General features: G+C 42.8%; 1 protein-coding gene and 1 non-coding gene across 11 annotated transcripts in view; one reads left to right on the top strand and one right to left on the bottom strand.

Moving 5' to 3' along the window:
- Positions 1-1354: 1354 nt before the first annotated feature.
- The window catches only part of ESRRG (estrogen related receptor gamma), a 511461-nt gene continuing 490347 nt past the window's right edge, over positions 1355-22468 (bottom strand). For all 10 annotated transcript variants that reach the window (XM_037069462.1, XM_037069456.1, XM_037069453.1 and 7 more), the window contains 2 exons: positions 11502-11771; positions 1355-1944 (listed from right to left, as the gene is read on the bottom strand). In XM_037069462.1, coding sequence (XP_036925357.1) covers positions 1700-1944; positions 11502-11771 — 515 coding nt within the window. In that variant the 3' untranslated portion in view covers positions 1355-1699. The remainder of the gene's footprint in view (positions 1945-11501; positions 11772-22468) is intronic.
- LOC119003284 (U6 spliceosomal RNA) lies at positions 21947-22053 on the top strand. The gene has a single exon (XR_005069921.1). It is a non-coding gene; the product is annotated as a U6 spliceosomal RNA (small nuclear RNA).

Below are 22468 nucleotides of genomic sequence, written 5' to 3'. Positions count from 1 at the left end.
TTAACAGTCTGGAACCTGACTGACTTTCTTGCTATGGCAATAACTGGTTGAAAAAAGCAGATCTAGCGGCTTAGCTCTTGGCAAAACTGCAGGTTAATTGAAACGAACGTTCCTAAATGAATCAACTCATATGGAGAGGTTTGGGGGTTTGGTCAGGCGTCTGTTGGCCTTGATGACGATGTTGTTGTTGCTGTTCAAATTCTGGCATTCGCCTTATTGCCTCTTAAATGAATATTGGCTCACAGCTCCTTGGGGGGGGGGGGGGGGGTCTGCCACTTCACAAACAGGCAGGAACTCACCCCTAACCACCGTGGCAAGGCGGCTGGGGACTGAATGGCAACGGGACCTCCCGGGCCGGGAGGCGCGGTCCTCACTCCTCTGGATCTGGGTTCCCCGCGCAGCACTTGTACACGTGACTCCCCAGGGTCACGGATGGCATGATCCAATCCTCTGTGTCAGTGGACATGTAGGTAAACTGGAGCTCGTGCTAAGAAACTGATGTTTGGGACCAGACTGGCACACCACACAAATTGCACCCGTGATAATATGCACCTTTCCTTCAACTATTGCTTGAGTAAGTTAAATTCCCATATTAATACATGGCTGAAAAGTGGTAAAGCTGGTACAAAAAAAAATCTCCATTTGTAAGAAGAAAGAAAACGTTTTCGTTTAAAAATCTTCCTTCAGGATTCACTTGTCCTTCAGTATTGTCCGTAATTGTTCAAAGCCAGCACAAAATCGCAGTATTCTTATTTCTCTTTAGTATTGCATGAATGAATAAAGCTTAAACTATTCCCTGAAAAAGTTACATAGTAGCTAAACTAACAAATACCTGGAAGACTTGAAAAAACAATTAAGGAATCAAATGGCTGTAACTGATCTAGATGGGAAAGCAATGATAAGAAGCAGCCGAGCAACGAATGCAACGTTGCTTAAGGTGTCTAATTAGAGGCTGCTCCCACGAACTCTAATACTGCACTCAGTCAATTCGCTTATGTTGCACTGTACTTTAGGTGCGTCGGTTCTCTCTTTGATTCCTTAGTCATTGGGGACGTTGTGGTTCACAATAAGTTCACTGGCATCCATGTTATGGATTTCCATCCTTTGGCAGGCTGGCTTCCTCCTCTCTTCAATTAGAGACCTTTTAGAAGTTCAGCAGCAGAAGGAAGAAGGGTAGGGAGGAGGGAAGGGAGGGAGGGAGGGAGGGAGGGAAAGGAAAGAAGAAAAATTTTTTTAGAGCTATTTAAAATTTAGAAGAAAGAAGGCTGAGAAGAGAGAAAGGAGAGTAGAAGGGAGGTGGGAAGGAGTGGGGGAGGGAGGGAGGGAGGGAGGGAGGGAGGGAGGGAGGGAGGGAGAGAGAGAGGGAAGGAAGGAAGGAAGGAAGGAAAGAAGGAAGGAAATGAGAGCGGGAACCAATAATCGAGAAAGTCAAACACTAAGGGAAAGGAGGAGTAAGAGAGGGAGGAAAAAATGAAGAGGAAGAGAAGTGAAGAAGAAAAATGAGATCAGGCAGAAAGAAATTCTTCAGGAAGATATGGAAAAATCTGAAAGCTGCTTCATAGTCTTGCTGCTAAATTATCAGTGCAGTCTTTGTTGATTTTTGATGGTGTTGACTAAACTCTACGTTTCTTCGACATCACCCTCGGGTTTATTTTCCCTTTTCCGGCGTGCAGGTGAAGGAGGCCCCGAAGGCCTTCGGTCAGACCTTGGCTTCCAGCATTTCCAAAAAAAGTTTGTGCATGGGGACTTTGCCTTCGAGTTTGATGTTGTAGAAATGCTGCACGGCCTTCGTGGACGTCTGCCTCAGGAGGGGCAGCGTCATCAGCATCTTGCCGGCCCGTCGAGGGTCTTCCATGTGCTGTCCGGCTTCGTAATCCTGCAGGGCCTCGTGTAAGACGTCCTGGAGCTTCTGAACCGCTTCCACGTCCTCTATATGCATGGAATCTGCACCAGAAGGCAAAAAACACAAACCGTGCTATTAATAATGGTACAACCTATGCATGACAGTGTGATGAACGCTGACAATAACAAAACCCCATGTATCACAGCGTGGTGAAAGTTTAGTGTTATTCCTGAACACTGATAAGCTCTTAGCTGCGATGCATTCAGAGCCTCACCTTTCCTAACTCTGTCTAAATTTCCTGGTAATAGATAATACACAGTGCTTACTTAGAACATGGGAATTGTTACAAAAGATCCATTATTTAAAAGGTGTGGGTTTTTTTTCTCTCTCTGTCTCTCAAGACTGAGCGAGAGAAGCCTCTCTCTGAACACATTACAATCTTGGCTATTGTAGTCATTACATCATGCATGTATTTATTCATTCCTTCAACAATTATGGAAGGCCATCTATTAAAAGTATTACTTTCCATGCTGTGGAAGTAAAGTTGTTTACAATTCGGACTTTGCCCCGAAAAAGCTCGTATTTCCTAAAAGGAAAGAAAAACATTGATGACCAAGATTTTAAGAATTCCACGTAAGTACCCAGAATCTAACACCGTGTTCAGTTGTAGAATTTTTAGAGGACTCTTCACAGCTCCTTAAAGGATCCTTACCTAGCCTGCTTCTCCACTGATACACAAATAAAGTCTTTCCATTAATGAGGTCTGAGTTTAATTTAAAAATCAAATTCGATCAGGCAAGGAAAGGGTGAACAGGGTCGCCACATTATTCTTGCAAGAAACGGGAGAGGGTGGGGACGGGGGGATAAAACTTACAGCTCTAGTTCTAAACCAGACACTTAATTATATACAAGTTTGAATCATTTAGCACGTTTTATTGATTCTGATGACAGTTTATCTGTTAATTACACATAATGGGGTCTTTGGGGGGATTCTGCATGTTTAATAATTCTGGTTCTTGGAGATGGCTGAGTTCTAAGATATATGTAGTTAGCCTAATCCTTCCTATAATTTAAGCATCAGATCACATGGGCAAAAAGAAGAGGAAATGTGATTTAATATCAAGTGGCTGAACATACGATAAAAATTATGGCAAAGTAATCAAAAGCTTGAATGCTGCTTTTTGATTTTTTTAAATTCCTTTCTGTTTTAGAGAAAGGGGAGGGGAGGGAGAAAATGAGGGAGATGAAAACACGGATGTGAGAGAAAAACACAGACTGGCCCCCTTCATGCCCCAGCTGAGGACCAATCCTGCAGGCCAGGCATGTGCTCTGACTGGGAACTGAACCAGTGACCTTGTGGTTTGTGGACAATGCCTAACCAACTGAGCCACACCAGCGAGGGCAAAGGCTTGAGGACCATTGCAAGTGGTAACATATTTTGAACTTGTCTTTGTATTTTGTTTATTGTTTTTCTTTTATGTGGTCACTTGGAGTCACCGCGACTGCATTATTGGTGAAGTACAACTATTCATGTTAGGTGGTTATTATAGTGACACATTTCTTTGAGAGAGTTTTAAGTAATCTGGAGTACCATTTTTGTAAGTGTTTCCTGCTCAGGACTTCATTCCTGCCTGAAGGAGCCAAAAGGAGGAATCCTTTCACATGGGAACGTTCACAGTGGGGCCCTGGAGTGGAATGCAAGGCACTCTTCCCCGTGTACCCCATCCTTCCCTACAGATGGCTTCTTTCTTGAAGTCTCTCCACTATGGTTCCCGGATGAACTGTAATCCCACCCACTGCCTACGGGTCTTGTCTTTAAAACAAGCACGTGTAATTTTCAGTTTGTCTGAGGGTTGGTCATATTAGCGACAAAAGGAGTCACAGAGAGGACAACGACATACTCTGATACTTGCCTCTGGTTTTGCATTAAATGCTGTCTGAGGGGAAATGGTGGCAGGGACACACACAGCGGTGAATGCCCAGGTACACAAAAGATTGGCTTCGTACAGTAAGGGAAGGGAGATGGGGGGACTCGTCCAACCTGTCCTTGTAACTAAGAGTTAGCACTCTGAGTAATAGTAGAGGCGGATAAAAGGGTGGGAAAGCAGAGATGGTCTTCTTTATAGACAAAATGAAAACAAACTATTTTCCAAGCAGAATGCCCCCGAAACGCAGAACAAACATAATAAATACACGTGGTATTAAGAACCTGGTTCTGGCCAGGCCTCTGGAAAACACTGTGGGACCACTGCCTCATTTCATGCCCCCACTGCCCCATAAGTCACGTGGTAGTGGGGGGGGGAGGGTCAGAGTGCGGCTTAGCCTCAGGTTTCTTCGAATCACAGCGTGCTGCCAGAATTGATAACCTTGTACGTGACATTTCTTTTCCTTTTTTTTTAATGAGTTGAAATCATCCTCTGAACTCACCCCATTCACCCTATTACCTTCATCAAAAATCTCCCCTACAAGACTTGCGTGAAGACATTTCCAGTTCTATGTGGGGAGAGCATTTCTACTCGACAAAAACAGAGCTAACTATTAGAAACGTCTTCATATTTTTCCAAGTCTGTCTCCAACTTCCAAACTTTGGTCCCAGCTACTGGGACTATGCAGGGGACCTTTCCTTCTTCGACAAGGCAGACCTTTCAATGCTTGAAGTCAGCGGCACAGGTACTCAGCCCCCACCCCCAGTGCAGACTCCCTTCCCCACCACTGGGGCCCAGCAGGAGATGTATTACAGGATGTCACGGGAAATGAGGCGAGAACAAATAGCAGAGAGATCTGCTCACAAACAGCAATTAAGACTTCAAACTATTCTTTAAAGGCTGTGATTTAGCGTATGAGATTTAAAAATGATTTAATCAAATTACTATGATAATTTAACTTCCCATTTGCAGAAAAAAAATTCTAACTCATTTTAGCTTTACCCGTTTCTTGGATTTGCTAATACTTTAAATGCAAACTCACTAAATCTGAACTATTTAATTAGACCGTGATTCAGCCGGCAGACTGCTGAAGAAAATATTAATCTCCATTAGAGATCCTAGTTCAAGTTCTGGCTCTGTAGCTTTAATCTTTGTTTTGTTCTTCGGGCTGAATTTATAGATTTATGCCAGACTCAACAGAACTGGCACTCATTTACATAATTATTTACTTTTGGTTGCTGGTGATGGTTTCTTTGAGGAAAGAAATATGTTTTTAAAGGAAATAGTGCCAGTCAGTATTCACGTAGAAAAAAAATAACCCCAATATGCCTAGGCCCAAGCCCAGATTTCTTGAAGCAGAAAATCGGAAAATTGGGGCTGAATTAGGACATCAGTATCTGTTAAAATCTAGGTGATTCTTTGGCCAAGCTAGGGTTGAGAACTATTGAACTAGACAGTAAGACAAACAAATGCTATTTTAAGAAAATCAAGATTTCAAGAGATAACTAGAGTATATATGATAGATACATTATCACCCATATATTAAGCTTCAACTCCTAATCATAACATAGAATCAATTCATTAACTTTCTCAATATTTTACTCTCTGAGGTGGGAGCCAAAAGAAATGTGACTTTCTCCAGTCATTAAAGGAGCAAAACACAGTATGATGGACACAACAGAGGAGTGAGATAAAGCTTCTCTCTAAAAGAGAGTTCGTGTCTCAGAACTTTCTGTGCAGCGCGGAAGGAGCCTAAGAGAGCGACCCCTTGGGTTGCCCCACGCTGGGGTGCTGAGCGGTGCTGGCTGAGGCTGTTGAGGGATGGAGGAGTTGGTACTTCTTTTAAAATAGAAGTTGTGGATCATAAGGTTCTGATGAAAAGTAGGCAGAGGGGATTCAGGGAAGATGGCAGGAACAGCAGCAAAATATTTTAATCTCTCTAAATCTGCATATGACAATCAGGAAGAGATCAAGAGAGAAATTGATGGCACAACTGATCTACATAAAAACTGGGTGGCAAGGTGTCCCCAAGATACACACACACACACACACACACACACACACACAGCATCAGATCATTGTGTGCGTGTCTGTGTCCCCACCTCTGTCCCTTGAAGGGGCCCAGGATGATTGCCCAACCCAGGGATGTGGCAGTGAGTCAAGAGCAACCTAGCACCCAGGTTATAATTGGATTCCAGACCCCGGACTGGAAATATTTTAGATAAGCATGGAACACCTTGTCATACGACACAGGAAGGACATTATTAAACTATTAAGTCACTCAAAAGGATACCAGAAGCTCACCTGAAGGCTGGCCCAGAGTAGAACTTCACCAACACTAGAGAAAATCAGCACCTGTGTTCCAAACTGACCCCAAATGTGACCGTTCGAGCTTGAAAAAGGATTGTAACTGCGGTTGATTGAAATCCATTGAGTATGTTTAAATACGTGTGTTTCTAATGACATTAAAAAATAGGGTGCCAATTCTTTATCTTGAGAACACGTAAATAAAGAGAAAAATCAAGCAGTTAGCCTACCTTTCCTAAACAAACTATCACGGGCAACAAAATATGGACGAGAAAAAGAGTCACTTTCTATAAATATCCCAACTACTGAATGAAAAAAAGAAATGGTAAAACTACAAATCAACATTTTGCAACCCCCCAGTGATGGGCAGATGTAAGTAAGGAGCATCACAGAGAGACAGGCAGATGGAACGTGCTTCCCAGCGGAAAACGCACCACTTGTGGGTGCCACAGACATTGAACCTGGTCTGATCAAGACTCTGGATTCAGACGCTAATTTGCACGGAATGCAAAGGGCAGAGAAGTAGGATGAAGCAGGTCTAGAGTATGCAATCTGCCAAGTCCACACTTCTTCAAGAGGGAAAAAAAATGAAAGAGGAACTTTTCGATGAAAGGAGAATGAAAATCCCATAAGGAATTTTTTTAAAGGTTACTGTGCCTGGGGATACACATCTCGAAATAAAACCGTCGGACACAAACAACTGATGACTATGGAAGTCAGGATAGTGGCTACTTTTGAGGGGAGGGAGGGATTCCTGCGATGCCTTGCACATGTTTCTTTCTTGACCTCACTTTTGTTCATATTCATTGTAGGAGGCTGAAAACCGCGCCTTTGGCGAAATCAAGTGTTTTTGTAAGTGGGAGGTAAAGGAAGAAAAAGGCTTCAAAGCCATTGAAGAAAAGGCCACACCTGTGGCTTTGAAGACGGAGGAAGGTGCCATGAGCCCAGGAAGGACAGGCCTGCCGCTCTGGAAGCTGAAAAGTCAAGGTCGGGGGCTGTCCCCAGACAGCCTCCCTCTGGAGGGGGCACGGCCCTGGGGATCCATTAACCTAGTGAAACTGATTACGGACTTCTGACCACCACAGCTGCAAGAGGATAAATACGTGTGGTTTAAAGCCGCCAGGCTGTGGCAATTTGTTACAGCATCTGTAGGAAACTAATACGCTCATTAGGTTACACATTTGTTTTCTGTGTGTGTGTGTGTGTGTTTAAGGTGCTGTGTTTCGTATCAAAATGGTGAAGGAGATAGAGAGGGACTGAGAAACTGCTCATGGAGTGATCCCCTCCAGGCATTAGTGAGCCAAGGAGAGTTCCCATCAGGACTGCAGACACACTTGGAGAAACTACCAAGGACATTGTTCACGTATCAAGGAGGGAGTTGGATTAAATGACTTTTAGGTGTTTGCTAACTCAGAGAAGTTGTATTTCTAATATTAAAAATAGTCACAATAGCCCTGGCTGGCGTGGCTCAGTGGACTGAGCACTGGCCTGTGAACCAAAGGGTCACCGGTTCAATTCCCAGTCAGGGCATATGCCTGAGTTGCAGGCCAGGTCCCCAGGAGGGGGCACAAGAGAGGCAACCACACATTGATGTTTCTCTCCCTTTCTTTCTCCCTCCCATCTCTTCTGTCTAAAAAAAAAAAAACTGAAATAAATAAAAATTTTAAAAAATAGTCACAATAATTCTGGTTTTGTGCTGAACCATGGCGAGAACTCCTGATTTCCTGAAACTTGCTGTCTCAGGAAAGCTGTTCTCTTGGTGTCCGGCTCTGGCTGTGAAACCAGAATTTTACATTTACAGCAGCTACACCACTCACTCTTACACAGAATTCATATAAAATGGTGAGCCATAGAACACCCCTGTGGTCCCCCACTTCGTTCCTGCAGGCTTCTTGCACAAATCCCCAATTATTGTTATCATGGTTACATGTATCTCACCAAATGAGACTCTCCTGCTGGTCCCCTTCTCTTCCCTTACAAGTACTCCAGGCTTTCTCTCTGCCTCCAGCAACTTATATTTTTCTAGGAGCTTCCTAATTCCATTTACTGGGAGTGATAAAGACAATTACAGTCACTAAAGCGAATGATGATTCCAACCTGAGTGGTACATCTTTCAACCTTCCCCAGATCATCAATGATCCGTACCACGACAATGACCTTTTGTAACAGAATGCTCATTATCTTAAGACCAGTAAAGGAAAATGTTGCTATGCCACCCCTCAGAAAAGGCAGTGGCAACGTAGTCTATATGCTAATTACCCGGGTTGGAATCACAGATACACCTGAAGCCAATATTTCCTCTACTGTGTCAAAGCATAGTAAACACTGAGCATGGTGAAAAAAACATTTGAGAACTAGTTTTTACTGCTTTACACATTTGAAATAGAAACATGTATGACATGTAAGGGTTGCACTACATTTAAAAACAACCCAAATATACTATATTAAATAAAATTAAAATGACTCACAGTGATAGCAGATTTGAGCAAAAAGTGAAGAACAGCCAAATATGTAGCTTAAGCCACTGAGTTTTGGGTTTTTTACCTTCAAAATTAACTGGAGCAATTATTGAGGGTTTTCAAATATTTAAATGTAAGAACTAAAGTATTAGTTCATGAAATATATCTATATTTTTTTGGAGGGGGGCATGTACCTGAAGATACGTACTGTACTTCCACTGGCATTCTGGTGTGTAAGTGTTCCTGAACTCACATATGACAAAAACAAAGCTACAAAAAAATATGACAGCAATTATCAGGAAGCCAATTCTCTGCTTCCTGAGTGTAAGCACAACATTTATAATTATCGAATAAAGACAGATGTTTAAAATAAGCTGAAATTTAGATTAATGAGACAATGGTGGTGAACACCTTCAGCCCTAGAAGGGATGCCAAGATACCCATAAATAACACTGAAATAGATTTTTCTTTTTACACACAGTTACTCATGGTGATCTGAAATTTCTAAATACACAAAGACAATCTATAAGCTTTTCAGGGTCTCTAGAAATCGTATTACAACATTTTCATATGGATGTATCTATGAGTAGCTTAAGAATCGCTGGGTCTAAGCAAGATCAAATCTACAACCTTCTCACTGTCCTCTCAATAATGGTCCCCCCCCCGAAAAGAATGAATGAAAAACAGGAATGAGTGGCGTCCTGTACAGTATCAGAGAAAATGACTTTCTGAGTCAAGTGTTCCAAGTAAAATGGTGAAGCTTGCAAGTCAGAGGGGAAGAGAAAGACCATATCTAAGTGACACAGGGGAGGAGCACACTTAGGAATAAACACTTAGGGCTTACAGCCCTGACTCATTTCTCTTTATTAGGGATGCTGGCTCCATTGCTATTGGTATTGAGAGGCTAAAAGACTGTTAAAACAACAGGAGGGGAAATTTTGTGACAAGGTGAAATTTTCTTAAAAAAGTAAGGTTACTCAGTACGATAATAAAGGGAAAAGGTGGGCGGGGGGGCTTGTTAATTATTTGTGGCTTGAAACAAGAAAAACAAACTAACTAGTTCTCTCAATAACCTCTAATCACCTGTCTAAAGTAGGTCACTTTCTCCTCCTAAGGGAAAAGTGTGCAGGGTTTGATCATTTATCTATAAAAATATGAATGATTCTACTTCTCTACAACAGAATCAGACAAGCTGCCACTGAGGCGCCCTAAATCCTAATCCGTAGCCAGGAAGTCTGCATCTAACTTCTCACATTATAAAATCTTCAGCAATTTTGATGATTAAATCTTAGCATTGCTCAGCATTCATGATTAGTTAATTATCGAAAAAGGCAATTGGAAACATGAATGATACCAAAACAGGCTTGCTGTACTTTCTAAATAATTAACCAAGTAAATGTTTAAATTTGAATTTCTATATAATTACCAAATAAAAATGCTTTCCCAAATCATTCAGCTAATTACAAGAGATGCTGTAAAATGAAGTCTCTACACATTAATAAATTCTTGGGAAATTCCAACCCCATGTCCCTCTTTGGTTTTCTAGAGAGCAGGACCAGGGGTTCCGGAGGGTTTGCCATGACACAATGCCATTTGTCACAGTGAATCACCTTTTACAGTTTCACCGGGAAGCAGGAGAGGAGAATGCTGCCGTGAGGAAGAAGGCTGCATTCACAAATAAAAGTGTGAAATGCTGAACTCCATTATAAAGACAGAGAGGAAAGTACAACTTCATCGTGGAAAACAATTTCCCCCCATCAGTCTAGGATTCAGGCATCAATATTGCAGATGAACTGTTAATTACAAAATCAATTAAAAATTATTTCTAAAAACAGTCACGCGTCCCTGGCTCTCATGGGGGCAATTTGGGCAGAAGGTCTCATCTCACTAGGACCGCGCCAAATCACAAAGTCGTCATCCACAACTAAGCAAAAGCAATCTGGTTTTTCATTTTTCAGCGCGGCTGAGCCCGGCCTGAGATTGATCGTCACATATGGCCCCAGAAAACAAACTGTCAATACCTTGAACGCTGCAGGATTTGAACAAATAGCCGTCCGCCCATTCAAGCCACTCATTGCGTCCCATTTAACAGATTTTATTGACAGTTTCCTTCTTGTAATTAAAGGGAAAACTACTGGCCGGCAACCAAGATAAAGTTCAAAGATAGGGTCAAAACAAAAGCAGATGGGAAGGCACGGTGTGGCTGTCAATGGCACAGAGCATCAGAGCACGCTATCGACTAGCAGGTATCTAATGATCGGCACGTCATTAAGGAGGGATGTATCCGGAACTTTATGCAAATGCCGAGACAGACCTAAGACCACAAGAAAGCATCTGGGAAGGCACAAAGGGGAAAACAACAAAGCGCCAACGATTTTTACTTATCAGAGGTGGCTCCCTGCTGGAGCACGGTTCAGTACAAGTGTAAAGACTGTGTGTTCCCATCATTCCGATCCTGCGCCGCGTCAGCAGTAAGTTCCTCTGAGAGGAAGAATACGCCCCCAGCCGAATTTGACTTTACAGGATTCCATTAGGTAAGAAGACAGAGTTCATTGAGAACCAAAATCAGAAACACCCCCATATATTTTTTTCCAATTGCAACATTTGCATTTTTTGAAGGGGACACATGGTTTGTGTGTATTTGTACTTCACACTTATTTTCCCTTGTGCTTACAAGACAATGGGGCTAATTTGGTCCTGAGAATGGCCATACGCTACATATTGGTAAAGGCACAGGGCAGCCAAAATTCCACAGCTTTCAACAGGCAAATATAATAAAATTAACTCCCCTTACGTTGATTGTTTTTATTTTTAACTTTCTCACTCGAAAGCGATGACGACTCTAATTTTGCCGTTTCATACAAGAATTTACAGCTGGGTCCAGCAAATCTCGGAAGAAGGTAGGGAAGGGGATGGGCGAAACGGACATACTGGGAAATGCAACAATGACCGCGCCAATATGCCAACCTGAATTAGCAAGAGCTATTGCTTTGAGGGTGACAAATTCTTCCTTCTCCAGCTTCATGCTCTTGTATTTCTTTACCAGCTGCAGGATAGCGTTATTTAGGTCAAGAAGGCCTGCTAACTTGGACTGGTCTTCATCCATTATGTAATCGTCTGCATAGACCAGTTCATCCTCAAAGGAGAGAGACCGGTACACGACCCCGAGGATCAAGATCTCCATCCAGGCGCTCTGCAGCAGGCTCATCTGGTCGGCCAGGGACAGCGTGGAGAAGCCTGCGGGGGAAGACGGGCAGACCCAGTTACTCCAAAACCATCATTTCATAGCAACACATTAGTTTCACAGGGTGGGCGGCCTCTGCGTTTGGACACAAAATTATGCTGAGTTTGATCAGACACACTTCAATTTTCCCCTGATCACGCTGCGAGCGGCACAGTAAAAGTCATCAACCAGCTTCGACGCGGTGGTGTTTTCCCAATACTTTATAGACTGGGCTGAGGGGACTTCAGCAGAGAAGTAGTTTTCTCTCTTGCACTGGAGGGGAAAATACGATGCAATCGTTACATATACTTGATTTTTCTGGCTGAAGTCTTAATGAGTCATAGAAAGTTGGCATTTCAACAACCTCATGTCTAAAAACTAGTATTGATAAACAGAAAAGTTTCTTTATAAAAGGCCAAAAAAATAAAGGAAAATAAATAATGTAGGTCATATAGAGAAGTGAAATTTGGAAACATTTCTCTACAATAGTCCCGAATGCCTTTGTAATGGAATACATTGTCCACAACAGTATTACCCATGAGTCCCTTTTGAAAATAGTGATTATTGGTATAAAAGAGAGTGGAATACTTAGCACCCTGGCCTCTTCACCAAGCAGAAAAGCAAGTTTATTCTGAGGATTAAGTCCCAGTTATTTAAAAAGTTAAATATGGGGCAATGGGGTTTTGTGGAGAGGTTGAGCAGAGCCAGAGCTACATTTAAATACTGGCCCCAGGAAGCTACTGGCTATCTCATCTTGAAGCAGATCATTTACTTGTACTGTAATTTTTTTTCATGGAAAATATAAAAAACATTCAACAAGACACAAATTTATAATATGCCTGCAGTAAGGGTAGCTACATTGGGTATTATTTCTATCTGAAACATCTGAATGACTGTTTTCAATTATTTACTAAAAATCTCATCTACATTTATACATACATCCATGCTTACAGTCCTTCCTGAGCTTGGGAAAACATGCAAATACATCTACACATAGATATATATGAAAACGAGGTTAAACGGGAAATGATGAAGTGGTACAAGTAACCACTTAGAGTGAAGAGACATATCTGTGACTTAGAGGAACCAGATCTAAATCCTAAAAGAAAGTTAAAGAGTAAGGTCTTAGTGAATAAATCTGATAATCAGTGACACACTTTTACCAAGAGTCCTAAAAAAAAAGTTTCTTTTTTAAAAGTTCACCTTCATTTCCAAGGTTATGTCAGAGATTCCAAGGGTAACCAACCAACCAACCAACCACTCCTGTGGCCTTTGAGGACAGGGGTACCATGATCTGAGGCCACCAGCAGTTCTACAGAAGAGGGAATTTTCGGATAACGCAACTCATAAAACTTATTTTTACTCCCTGTCTAGACTTTATTCGGTGCCGCCCCACCTTCTTAGGCTCCTGCTCCGGTCACTGTTGTCCCCATTTTTATCCCTGGTGTCTTGTTCATATCCCCTGTGATACGAAGAATCACAGCACAGTAAAGGAGAGGGAAATACTTCCTGGCCTGTTGGTGATGACCAGCAGTTTGCCACTTGGCCCCATTAAGTAGAAGTGTTTAATAAAATCATCAAGAGGGATTGGCCGAGCTCTGTTTCAGGCGGACTTCAGGCATCTGTCCATAAAAGGCATTTCTTTCATTGTTTATCAAGCTGCTGTCATATTACCTGATGGGTCTTCCTTTGGACTGGCTGTGTAAGTCTTTTTCCCCTTCTCTCTCTTTTTTTGTCTTTTCCATGTGGGGTTGTATCAATAAATATCCTCATAAAACCAGCTAAAACAATTGATATCATTTTAAACAGGCATTCAAAACAGAAAAATACTGATTTTATCTGAGGAGTTTTAGCTCCCTTGGCTTTTGGTGTTGAGAAGGTTACACTCACATCAAACAAACAAAAAAAAAAACATACAAACAAACAAATAATATTGCTCTGTGTTCTGTTCCCCCTTCCCAAGAGAAAGAGGTCTTACGCATCTAACATTTTTTAATTCAAGAAAAGGGACTCTACAGGAATTTCTTTGGTAAGTTAAATGCATGAAAAATAAAACGGTCACCTAGGAAATTACGAGCAAAAAGCCCTTTTCAATTTTCTTAGGTCTCCTTTTCCTCTTCATTCCCCACCAGCCGGTTTCTGCCGCAGCAGATGGACAGAGCACGCAGCCCGCAGCCCCTTCCTGTGAGGGCCCCGTTCTCCCTCTGTTAGTAAATAGATTTACACATTCTCCAATCTCCACACATCTTTCTGCCGAATAATTAAAAGCAGGATGATTAGTTTATTGAGTGGAAGGAGGAACTTTTTTATTGAGGTCCCCCCACGATTTTATCAGGGCCAGCACTTTCATGGTTGCCAGGAGGGCGCTGCCATCCAATTTTTCTTATCTGCCTGATTAATACAAACGCTGTTTCAGGACGCATTAATTAACAGATACAAATCTACGTTCTCATGGAACGATCAATACGGAGAAGAAAAGAGGCATCAATGTGAATTTAGTGCTGATGATGGAGAAGGCCCGCTATCGACATTGACGTGCACAGAAACTTGAAAGTTGCTCAGGTCTCTTTGTCCCTGCAATTTACAAATGAACAATTTTTCAGCCATAACAGCGTCTCACATATTTCTTTGGGGTTTCATTAACCAAAAAAAAAAAAAAAAAAGGGCAATAAAAGTTCTTCTTCTTCTTTTTTTGGTGGAGCCTGCAATTTGTTTCTTCTATGCTGGTGGATGTGTGTGTGTGTGTATGTGTGTGTGTGTGTGTGTGTTCTTCCTATAAACCTAACTTTGCCCCTCTCCCCGTTCACTACTTAAGTTAAAAAAAAGAAGGGGAAAAATAAAGAAAGGTTCTACTTTTTGTGGGGACCAGGGAGGATGGAAAGATGGATATAACATTAAAGGCTGGACAAGTTTGCTTGCTTGCTGTCTTCAAGTCTATTTCAGCTGATTAAAGGTGTGATTTCGTAAAATGATAGGGAAAACAACAATCCCCACTTTACACAACAGAAACACAAGTCTGGACTTTTCTCTCTCCTTGGTCTGGAAATAGCTGCATCTCAACACGTTAACCTTTTCCCAGCTCACCTCGGCAATCAAGAAGAGAGCAGAAAAAGCTCTCCCGACCAAAGGCCCAGGTAACCGTCCAACTATCAGAGAGAGTTGTGTTCCTCTGATCACCAAGGAAGCTGAATACACAACAGATTATATTTCCATTCCATGAAGTTCACCTACCTGCCCTGCAGGAGTGCTACCTGCATTTTACGTGCAGACAGACACACGGATACAATACTATTTGTATCAGTAGATCGGAGCAAAGTATAAAAACCTAAACGACCCAGGTCTACATGCAAAACACACATTTCAATACACTGAACCGAAGGAACTTGGTAAACACACGAAGCCTCCATTGGCACACACATCCTTGCCCCCAAACGGTAATTACTTGTTTGTGCTTGACCAGCATGTAGTGGCGTTTTGTAGCTACTGGGCTGGAAGTTAGAGGTGCTAACCTTCTATAACATTTAGCTATCTTTGGAGAGAAAACTCTTTCCCAGGTGAAATAAAATAGGCTTTGCCGGGGTGTCGTTTGAACTTCCCATTTCGTACCTGCCGGGATCTTCATCTTTGGTGTGTGACAGGTTATAGTTTTAAATGTTCGGCTGTATTACAGCTTTTTAAAATACACTGATACCATGGGCATATTTTCTTTCCTTCCCCCGCTGCACCCCCTTCCGTGAATGTCACTGACAACTCTGATCTCCCTTCATCTCTGTCCTGGAGTCCTGCCATTTAATGTATCTCGGGCATTTCGCGGGCAGAATGACTCTCTACCTTGACCTGCAGTTAAATAGCGTGTTTATCTGCAATACAGTGAGCTCCAAATACAGCAGATGACAGTGGGAATAACATCATTTGGGAGGACTGAAAAGGTGCTCAAGGGGCAGGTACCCCTGAAGTAAGAGGCTTAAAGAAAGTGTGTTCTGTGCCAACTCTTTTGCCTCTGTCTCCTGGACACTTCGGAGCATGACAGCGATGCCCTGGGCACTTGTCACGTACTTTTTTTTTTCCCCTTAGCCTGGCAAACGGATGCACTTTGCAGTTAACTTACCAAAAAAAAAAAAAAAAAAAAAAAAGGCTAAGCAGTTGAAAGTGTGAAGGGCACAAAAATGTCTGACGGCTTGTCTTCAAAAATACACTTTCATTTCAGAAAGCATAAATGTTTATTTACTGAACGAAGTGTTGACAGAAATAGGCTGCAGTGCAATCGTGTGGTTTAACCCCTGCGAGGCGTTCGCTTCCTGGCCGCTTCCCTGAAACGGACAGCGAGCCTCGCCAGGCGTCAGGGTGTCTGTTAATATCAGTTCATTGTGGCATCGATTCGGCCACTCGGCGTTTGAAGAGGGCCGTCTCTCTGTGCCACGGAAAAGCTGACACTTTTCAACGAAGAGCGTATCATGCTAGAATCATGATTGTGCCATAATGACTCAGTAGGATGCAAACGAAGTTCATTGAGAGAAGCTGATTGAGCAAAAGTGACCTGCTTTCTTTCTCATACAAATAAACTTGCTGTTTACAGGAGCTGTTGGAGAAAAGAATAGCAATGGCGTGAAGATTTTGTCTTTGCTACCAAGGGATGCATAGATGCATAACCCTTGTTAGAGATAAACTTACTCTGCTTTCAAGCCAGTTGATTTTTCCACGTGAGCAGACATATGCTCTAAGATTCACAAAATCAGTAGCTCTGGGGCCTGTAGTGTGTGTGTAAACATGTGTGTGCAGGCATGGGTGCACCTACTATGTATACGAATGGCTTTTTCTTTTTGTTTTTATAGACGTGGACTTCATAGACTAGATCTCCAAAAATGCCAGAGTTAAGCTACAAAGGTCAAGTGCAGAGGTGAGAGCTCGAATATCTACCTGGTGCTATTAGAATCATTTTATTTAAAAATCTTCTTTGTAAGGAATGATGGTGGTGATTTCTCTATTACCTTAAGACTTAAGCATTAGATAGGATACCTACATGGCTACCCTTCGAACCTTTTATTCTTTTATATTTGAATAAGAAAATGTAAGAATAGCTGACAGCAATGTGATAGATAGCTCCCTTTCTTGCTAATCACATGTTGCAACATTTGTGGATTCCTTTAAAAAAATCTGTTTTTATACTTCAAGCAGGGTTCCTAGAGATTTTGTGGAGCTACTATTTTTAAGTAGTGGTTTCACAGGATAAGTGTGAAAAACTAAAAGACTCAACTCCGACTCAAAATTTACTTAATATCTATGTCGCAGAGCTGACCACCTTCTATGGAATATAGCAAACAAGTTGGGCAGTGGTGGTAGTAAATTCCAAAAGAGGGAGAACAGAATTATAAGGGTGGTATCTACTAGCCCAAGACAGAATCATCACTCCTTAAAAAAAGTATGTAATGATTTTAGAGAGAGAGAGAGAGAGAGAGAGGAAAGAAAAAGAGAGCATGAGAGAGAGAGCAAGCAAGCGAGAGTGTGTGTGTCTGTGTTTTACTTATTTGTGCATTCATTGGTTGATTCTTGTATGTGCCCTGACCAGGGATTGAACCTGCAGCCCTAGTGTGACACTCTAACCAACTGAACTACCCAGCCAGGGCCTGAGTTATCACTCTTACCTGATTTTGCAGGTGCCCCCAGCAGACGGGTTTACAACCTGCCTACTTATGGGCACAGAAATGGAAACCATGCCCCCGTGGTGCTGGGAAAATACTTTATTTAGCAATTGGCCCTTGTCTCTCAGCACAGCTTGCTAGAAAAGTTAAAAGTGTAACAGGAGCTAAAAAAAGGTATTCTCTAGTGGCAACACAGGAGTGTCTCAAAATGATGACAAGGGTTTTTTGTTTGTTTGTCTCTGTGAGTGGGCGGTGTTTAACTGCCAGCCGCCTTTGGAAGAAAAGGCCTGGATGTAGGGCAGCTGAATGCAAAATGAGAACGTGGAGACTATGTCCGTGGTGTGTGCCGTTTCTCCTGCAAATCTCACTTCCCCGGCACGATTGCACGAATACAGAGAACCTGAAATAACGCCTTTAGCTTTTCCCAAGCTCCCTCTCACTTGACCTCAACTTAACTTCTTCCATCCTTTTATCTAAGCCAAGGAGAAAGAAAAAAAAAATGTTGGGAGATATCAGACAGAGCTGCTTTAAAGGATGGAGACCCAGTGACTTCTTTTTTCTACAACCTTTATTTTTGGCTAGCTGAAAACAAGAAAGTCCCGCCTGGAAAGATTACCCTTTTCGATGTGACTAAAAGCTGACCATCAAAACAAAAAAGGAAGGCACTGCTGTAAACTATGGGACTCTAAAAAATATATCTTAGAACAGGGCATTTCCAGTCTTACTCTGCAATGAGAAGGATGTGAAGGAAGGAGAGACACGGTTTTGAAGCCCTATTTCTGATTGGAAAGAAAAAGAACTCGTCTTTGAATCTGACTTTCTCTACCCAATCACTGGTAAGAACGGGTCAAGAAACACCATCGGATGTCACAGGGCCCACGGGAAGCCAGTCCAGCCTACACCAGCTATGTGAGCACTGTCCCCTTTGGGAAATTCCCAAGTAGTCGCCAACAAAGGCAGCCTAACCCTCGATTTGAAATTCGAGGTTCCAAAAGAAATGCATACTGACTCTTTCTTGAATTTTGGGCATTTGGAAAGCTGGCGGACATTCCCGTAGACATTTACAGAGTCAGTGGGAAGCGTTTAATGTCAAACACCCTGGAGCTAAGGGTTTGCTGTCACTGTGTGACTCAGGAGGGAAGAGGCTGATGTGGGGGACTGTGACCTCAAGGCCTGGTGGTCTGGGTTCCAGTGTCACCATGTTACGGCCGTTGGTGTTAAGTGGGCCCCTGCTGGGGTTGAACCGTGTCTCTCCAAAGATTACAAAGTCCTAACGGCCAGTGCCTGTGAACGTGACAGTATTTGGGGAAACAGGGGCTTTGAAGATGATGCAGCCAAGATGAGGCCATTAGGGTGAGCGCTAACCTAATACAACTGTAGCTTTATACAAAGGGGAAATTCAGATGGGAACAGATACAATCTGAGGGAAAACGGTGTGAAGACACACAGGGAGAATGCCACCTACAAGCCAGGGGTTGCTGGAGGTGACCGGAAGCTAGGGGACGAACCAGGACAGATTCCCCCTCACGGTCTCCAGGAGGAGCCACCCTGGTCTCTGACTCCCAGCCTCCAGGACTGTGAGACAAGACATCTTGGTTATTCAAGCCACCCAGGCGGTGGTGAGACTTTGTTACGGCATCCTCAGCGAACTGACTCACCCTCACAGTTGCCTCTTCACCCGACACCTCCAAAGGATCTTCCGTCCCCAAGCCTGTCTGACTCAGAGTCATGACCTGAGAGCTGTGTACACGAAGTGCAAGGCTGTGTGGGCCCCTGAGCCTCACAGATCGCTCTGCTGGGAGAGAGTTGGCCCAGTCCTGGGGTCTACCTCTGCCACCACGTAACTGTGTGACGCTGACAAATGGCTCACTTTCTCTGGTTCCTGATTTCTCATCTGTGTAATGAGAAGGTGGGGGAAATGTTCCCAAAGGTCGGGTCCAGGCTGACATTATTAGGTTTCCAACGGTGTCCCTGTAACCAGAGTCAAATCAGTTGATATTCAGTGCACCTATGGTAAGTGAAGCACTGGGCTCAGAACCATAGAACACAGAAGATGGGCCGGGTACAGCCCTTGCCCTCTAGGATTTCACAGTACAGTGATGGGAGATTAGACCACAACGAAGAAGAAAACATTCACAGAGAATGAATGATGTGTATGTACATTCAGAGGGGGCCAGTCACTGTTACGTTGTACATGTGCTTCTAAGTGTGTCCATCACTTTCTCTGCATTCCCCCGCTCCATAGCTTTGGTTCAGGCCTCCATTATCTGTTTTGGAATAAAGGAATACCAAAATCTTTGTATCTGGTATTTCCCTATTCTTTCCTGCTTGTGGCTTTCCACACTTTGTTTGAACTATGAAATAGAACGCCATCGGCTAATCCAAATGCTTTCTCTCTTTCACATCTTCTCAAGGACAAAACCGAGACTCTCCGGCACAATATGGACCTTCTTTCACTCCTTTGCCCTCTTCTCCTTTTCCTGCCACATTTCCTGAAAAATCTCCCCCGGTAACTTCTCTGCAGATGGTCTTACACGCTGAAAAGTGAGCTCACTATCTCATCCCCAATGTCAGAATTCAGGGTCCGCCCATTTCTCAGATGCATAGCATCACCACCCACTGATGTGGACACCGGCCAGGAGTGTCCGAGGCACTGTGGATGAGATGAGATGAGACAAATTCACACAGACTACCAAGTCCTGTGGAGGAAAAGGGACAGCATGGCCACTCTCTCAAGGGGAGAGCTCCTTGGAGCAGTTCTGGCCACCCTCTCAAGAGGAGAGCATGTTGACCCTTGCCTTAACCAGCTTTTATTGGTTTTCTGGGCACAGCACATTGAGGAAGGTCCTCATTCACTATGCACAGATTCGCTTTAGGTGGTTACCTTTTACAGAAAGCAAAGGAGAGGATGTTGCTAATCATCACAGAAGAAGGATATTTGCAAATGTAAAGGAAAAAGTGGTTGAACTGGTTATACTCACCCTTGGAAGGTTTAGCATAGATTTTAGGAAGTTACTTTAAAGACACGCAGTAAAGGTTTGCTGTCTCAATTCAGGGTGGGGGGTTTTAGCAAAAAGCAAGTCTCAAAGTGGCCTAGGTACAACACAGGCCTGGTTCCCCACGGGAAAACTGATCTGTGGGCGTGGGTCCTGTGTAACGGACCTCACTTTCCACTGGCCTTTCCGAGTGGGAGCTGAGCCCATGCCACGCAGAACAGTCTCCTATAATCCACCCGAATCCCATCCCTAGTTTTCCAGAGATCTCTCACCAGTCCTTCTTTTTTATATTTCTGGCGTCAACTGTAAACACCTTCCCTTCCATTCCTACTGCCATTATTGCTGTTCTCAGGCAGCATCTGGGGAGATTTACAGTTGTAAGTCGGAAAACATAAAAGCGGAGCTCCAGGTAAAGACATAAGCAAGTGCGGGAGGAATGCGATGTCCTGCCACCCAGCAGACCCGTCCTCATCCTTCTCAGGGGGCTGCCATGTTGCCCGAGCCCTTAGCAGTAGAGATCGCCTCTTCCTTGTTTTTCCTGTATCCCAGCCTATGCATCCTGCCACGCAGCAGATGCTCAATCAATACCTGCCAAAGGAATGAATGCTGAATTCCTTAACAACTCATTGCCTGGCTTTCGAAAAGAATGAAGAACAGCCACCATGGAAAACAGTCTGGAGGTTCCTCAAAAGATTAAGCATAGAGTTACCATAGGACCCAGAAATCCCTCTTCTGGGTATCTACCAGAAAAATTTGAGAACACGTATTCACAAAGATATATATATGCAGCCCTGTGTTCATTGCAGCGTTACTCACAGTGGCCAAGACACAGAACCAACCAAGGTGACCTTCCCTAGATGACTGGATCAAGAAGATGTGGTACATGTATACTATGGGATATTACTCAGCCTTAAGAAAAGATAAAACACTGCCATTTGTGACAACATGGATGGACCTTGGGAGTATTATGCCAAGTGTAATGTCAGTGTGAAAAAGCTAAGAACCGTATGATTTTACTCATATATGGGATAAAGAACTGAAACTCACTGACACAGACAACAACATGGTGGTTACCCCATGGATTACAGGAGGGGGTGGATTACAGAAGGGGGTGGGGTTGGTAAAGGGTAAAGGGGACAAATACTCCTATGTGGTGACATACAGTGATTCGATTTGGGTGGCGGGCATGCAGTGCAAGATGCAGATTACGCATCATACAAACATACACTTAAACCTATATAATCTTATTAGCCAATGTCACTCTAACACATTTAATAAAAAAATAAATGCATGCTAAGTATATTTTTTTTTTAAAAAATGAAGCGAGTATTCCAAATGTCAGTCTCCTCCTACACAAAAAGGTTTCTGAATATGTAACAGAGAAGTTGCCTAATTTTCCATCACTCATAAAGTACTCAAGGCACCCATTACATGTAATGTTCTTTACTTGTGAGTACCTATCTAGTTACAGGATTTCCTTTGGAGTCACTTAAATTTTGATAAACTCCTGCCTTAATTTTTCAACCTCAGTTTGTTCTTTTAAATTTGGAATTAGTGCTCGCTTCGGCAGCACATATACTAAAATTGGAACGATACAGAGAAGATTAGCGTGGCCCCTGCGCAAGGATGACACGCAAATTCGTGAAGCGTTCCATATTTTTCTGGAACTAACAAATGAATTTGGCAAAACAGCGGGATACAAAGTCAATATCCAGAAATCAAAGGCATTTCTGTATACTAACAATGAATCAGCAGAAGCAGAAATCAAGAAAAAAATCCCATTCGATATAGCAAAAAGAAAAATAAAATATCTGGGAATAAATCTAACCAAGGAGGTTAAAGACCTGTATGCAGAAAATTACACAACACTGAAGACAGAAATCAAGGAAGACACAAACAAATGGAGACGTATACCGTGTTCATGGATTGGAAGAATTAACATCATCAAAATGTCCATACTACCCAAAGCAATTTACAGATTCAATGCAATACCTATTAAAGTACCAATGGCATATTTCACAGACATAGAACAAACACTTCAAAAATTTATATGGAACCATAAAAGACCCCGAATAG

This window comes from Sturnira hondurensis, unplaced genomic scaffold (assembly GCF_014824575.4).
Source record: "Sturnira hondurensis isolate 20B ecotype Veracruz unplaced genomic scaffold, ASM1482457v3 Scaffold0018525, whole genome shotgun sequence".
Lineage (NCBI taxonomy): Eukaryota > Metazoa > Chordata > Mammalia > Chiroptera > Phyllostomidae > Sturnira > Sturnira hondurensis.
Note: the sequence above shows the minus strand (reverse complement) of the source record. Positions and strands in the feature narration are given on the sequence as shown.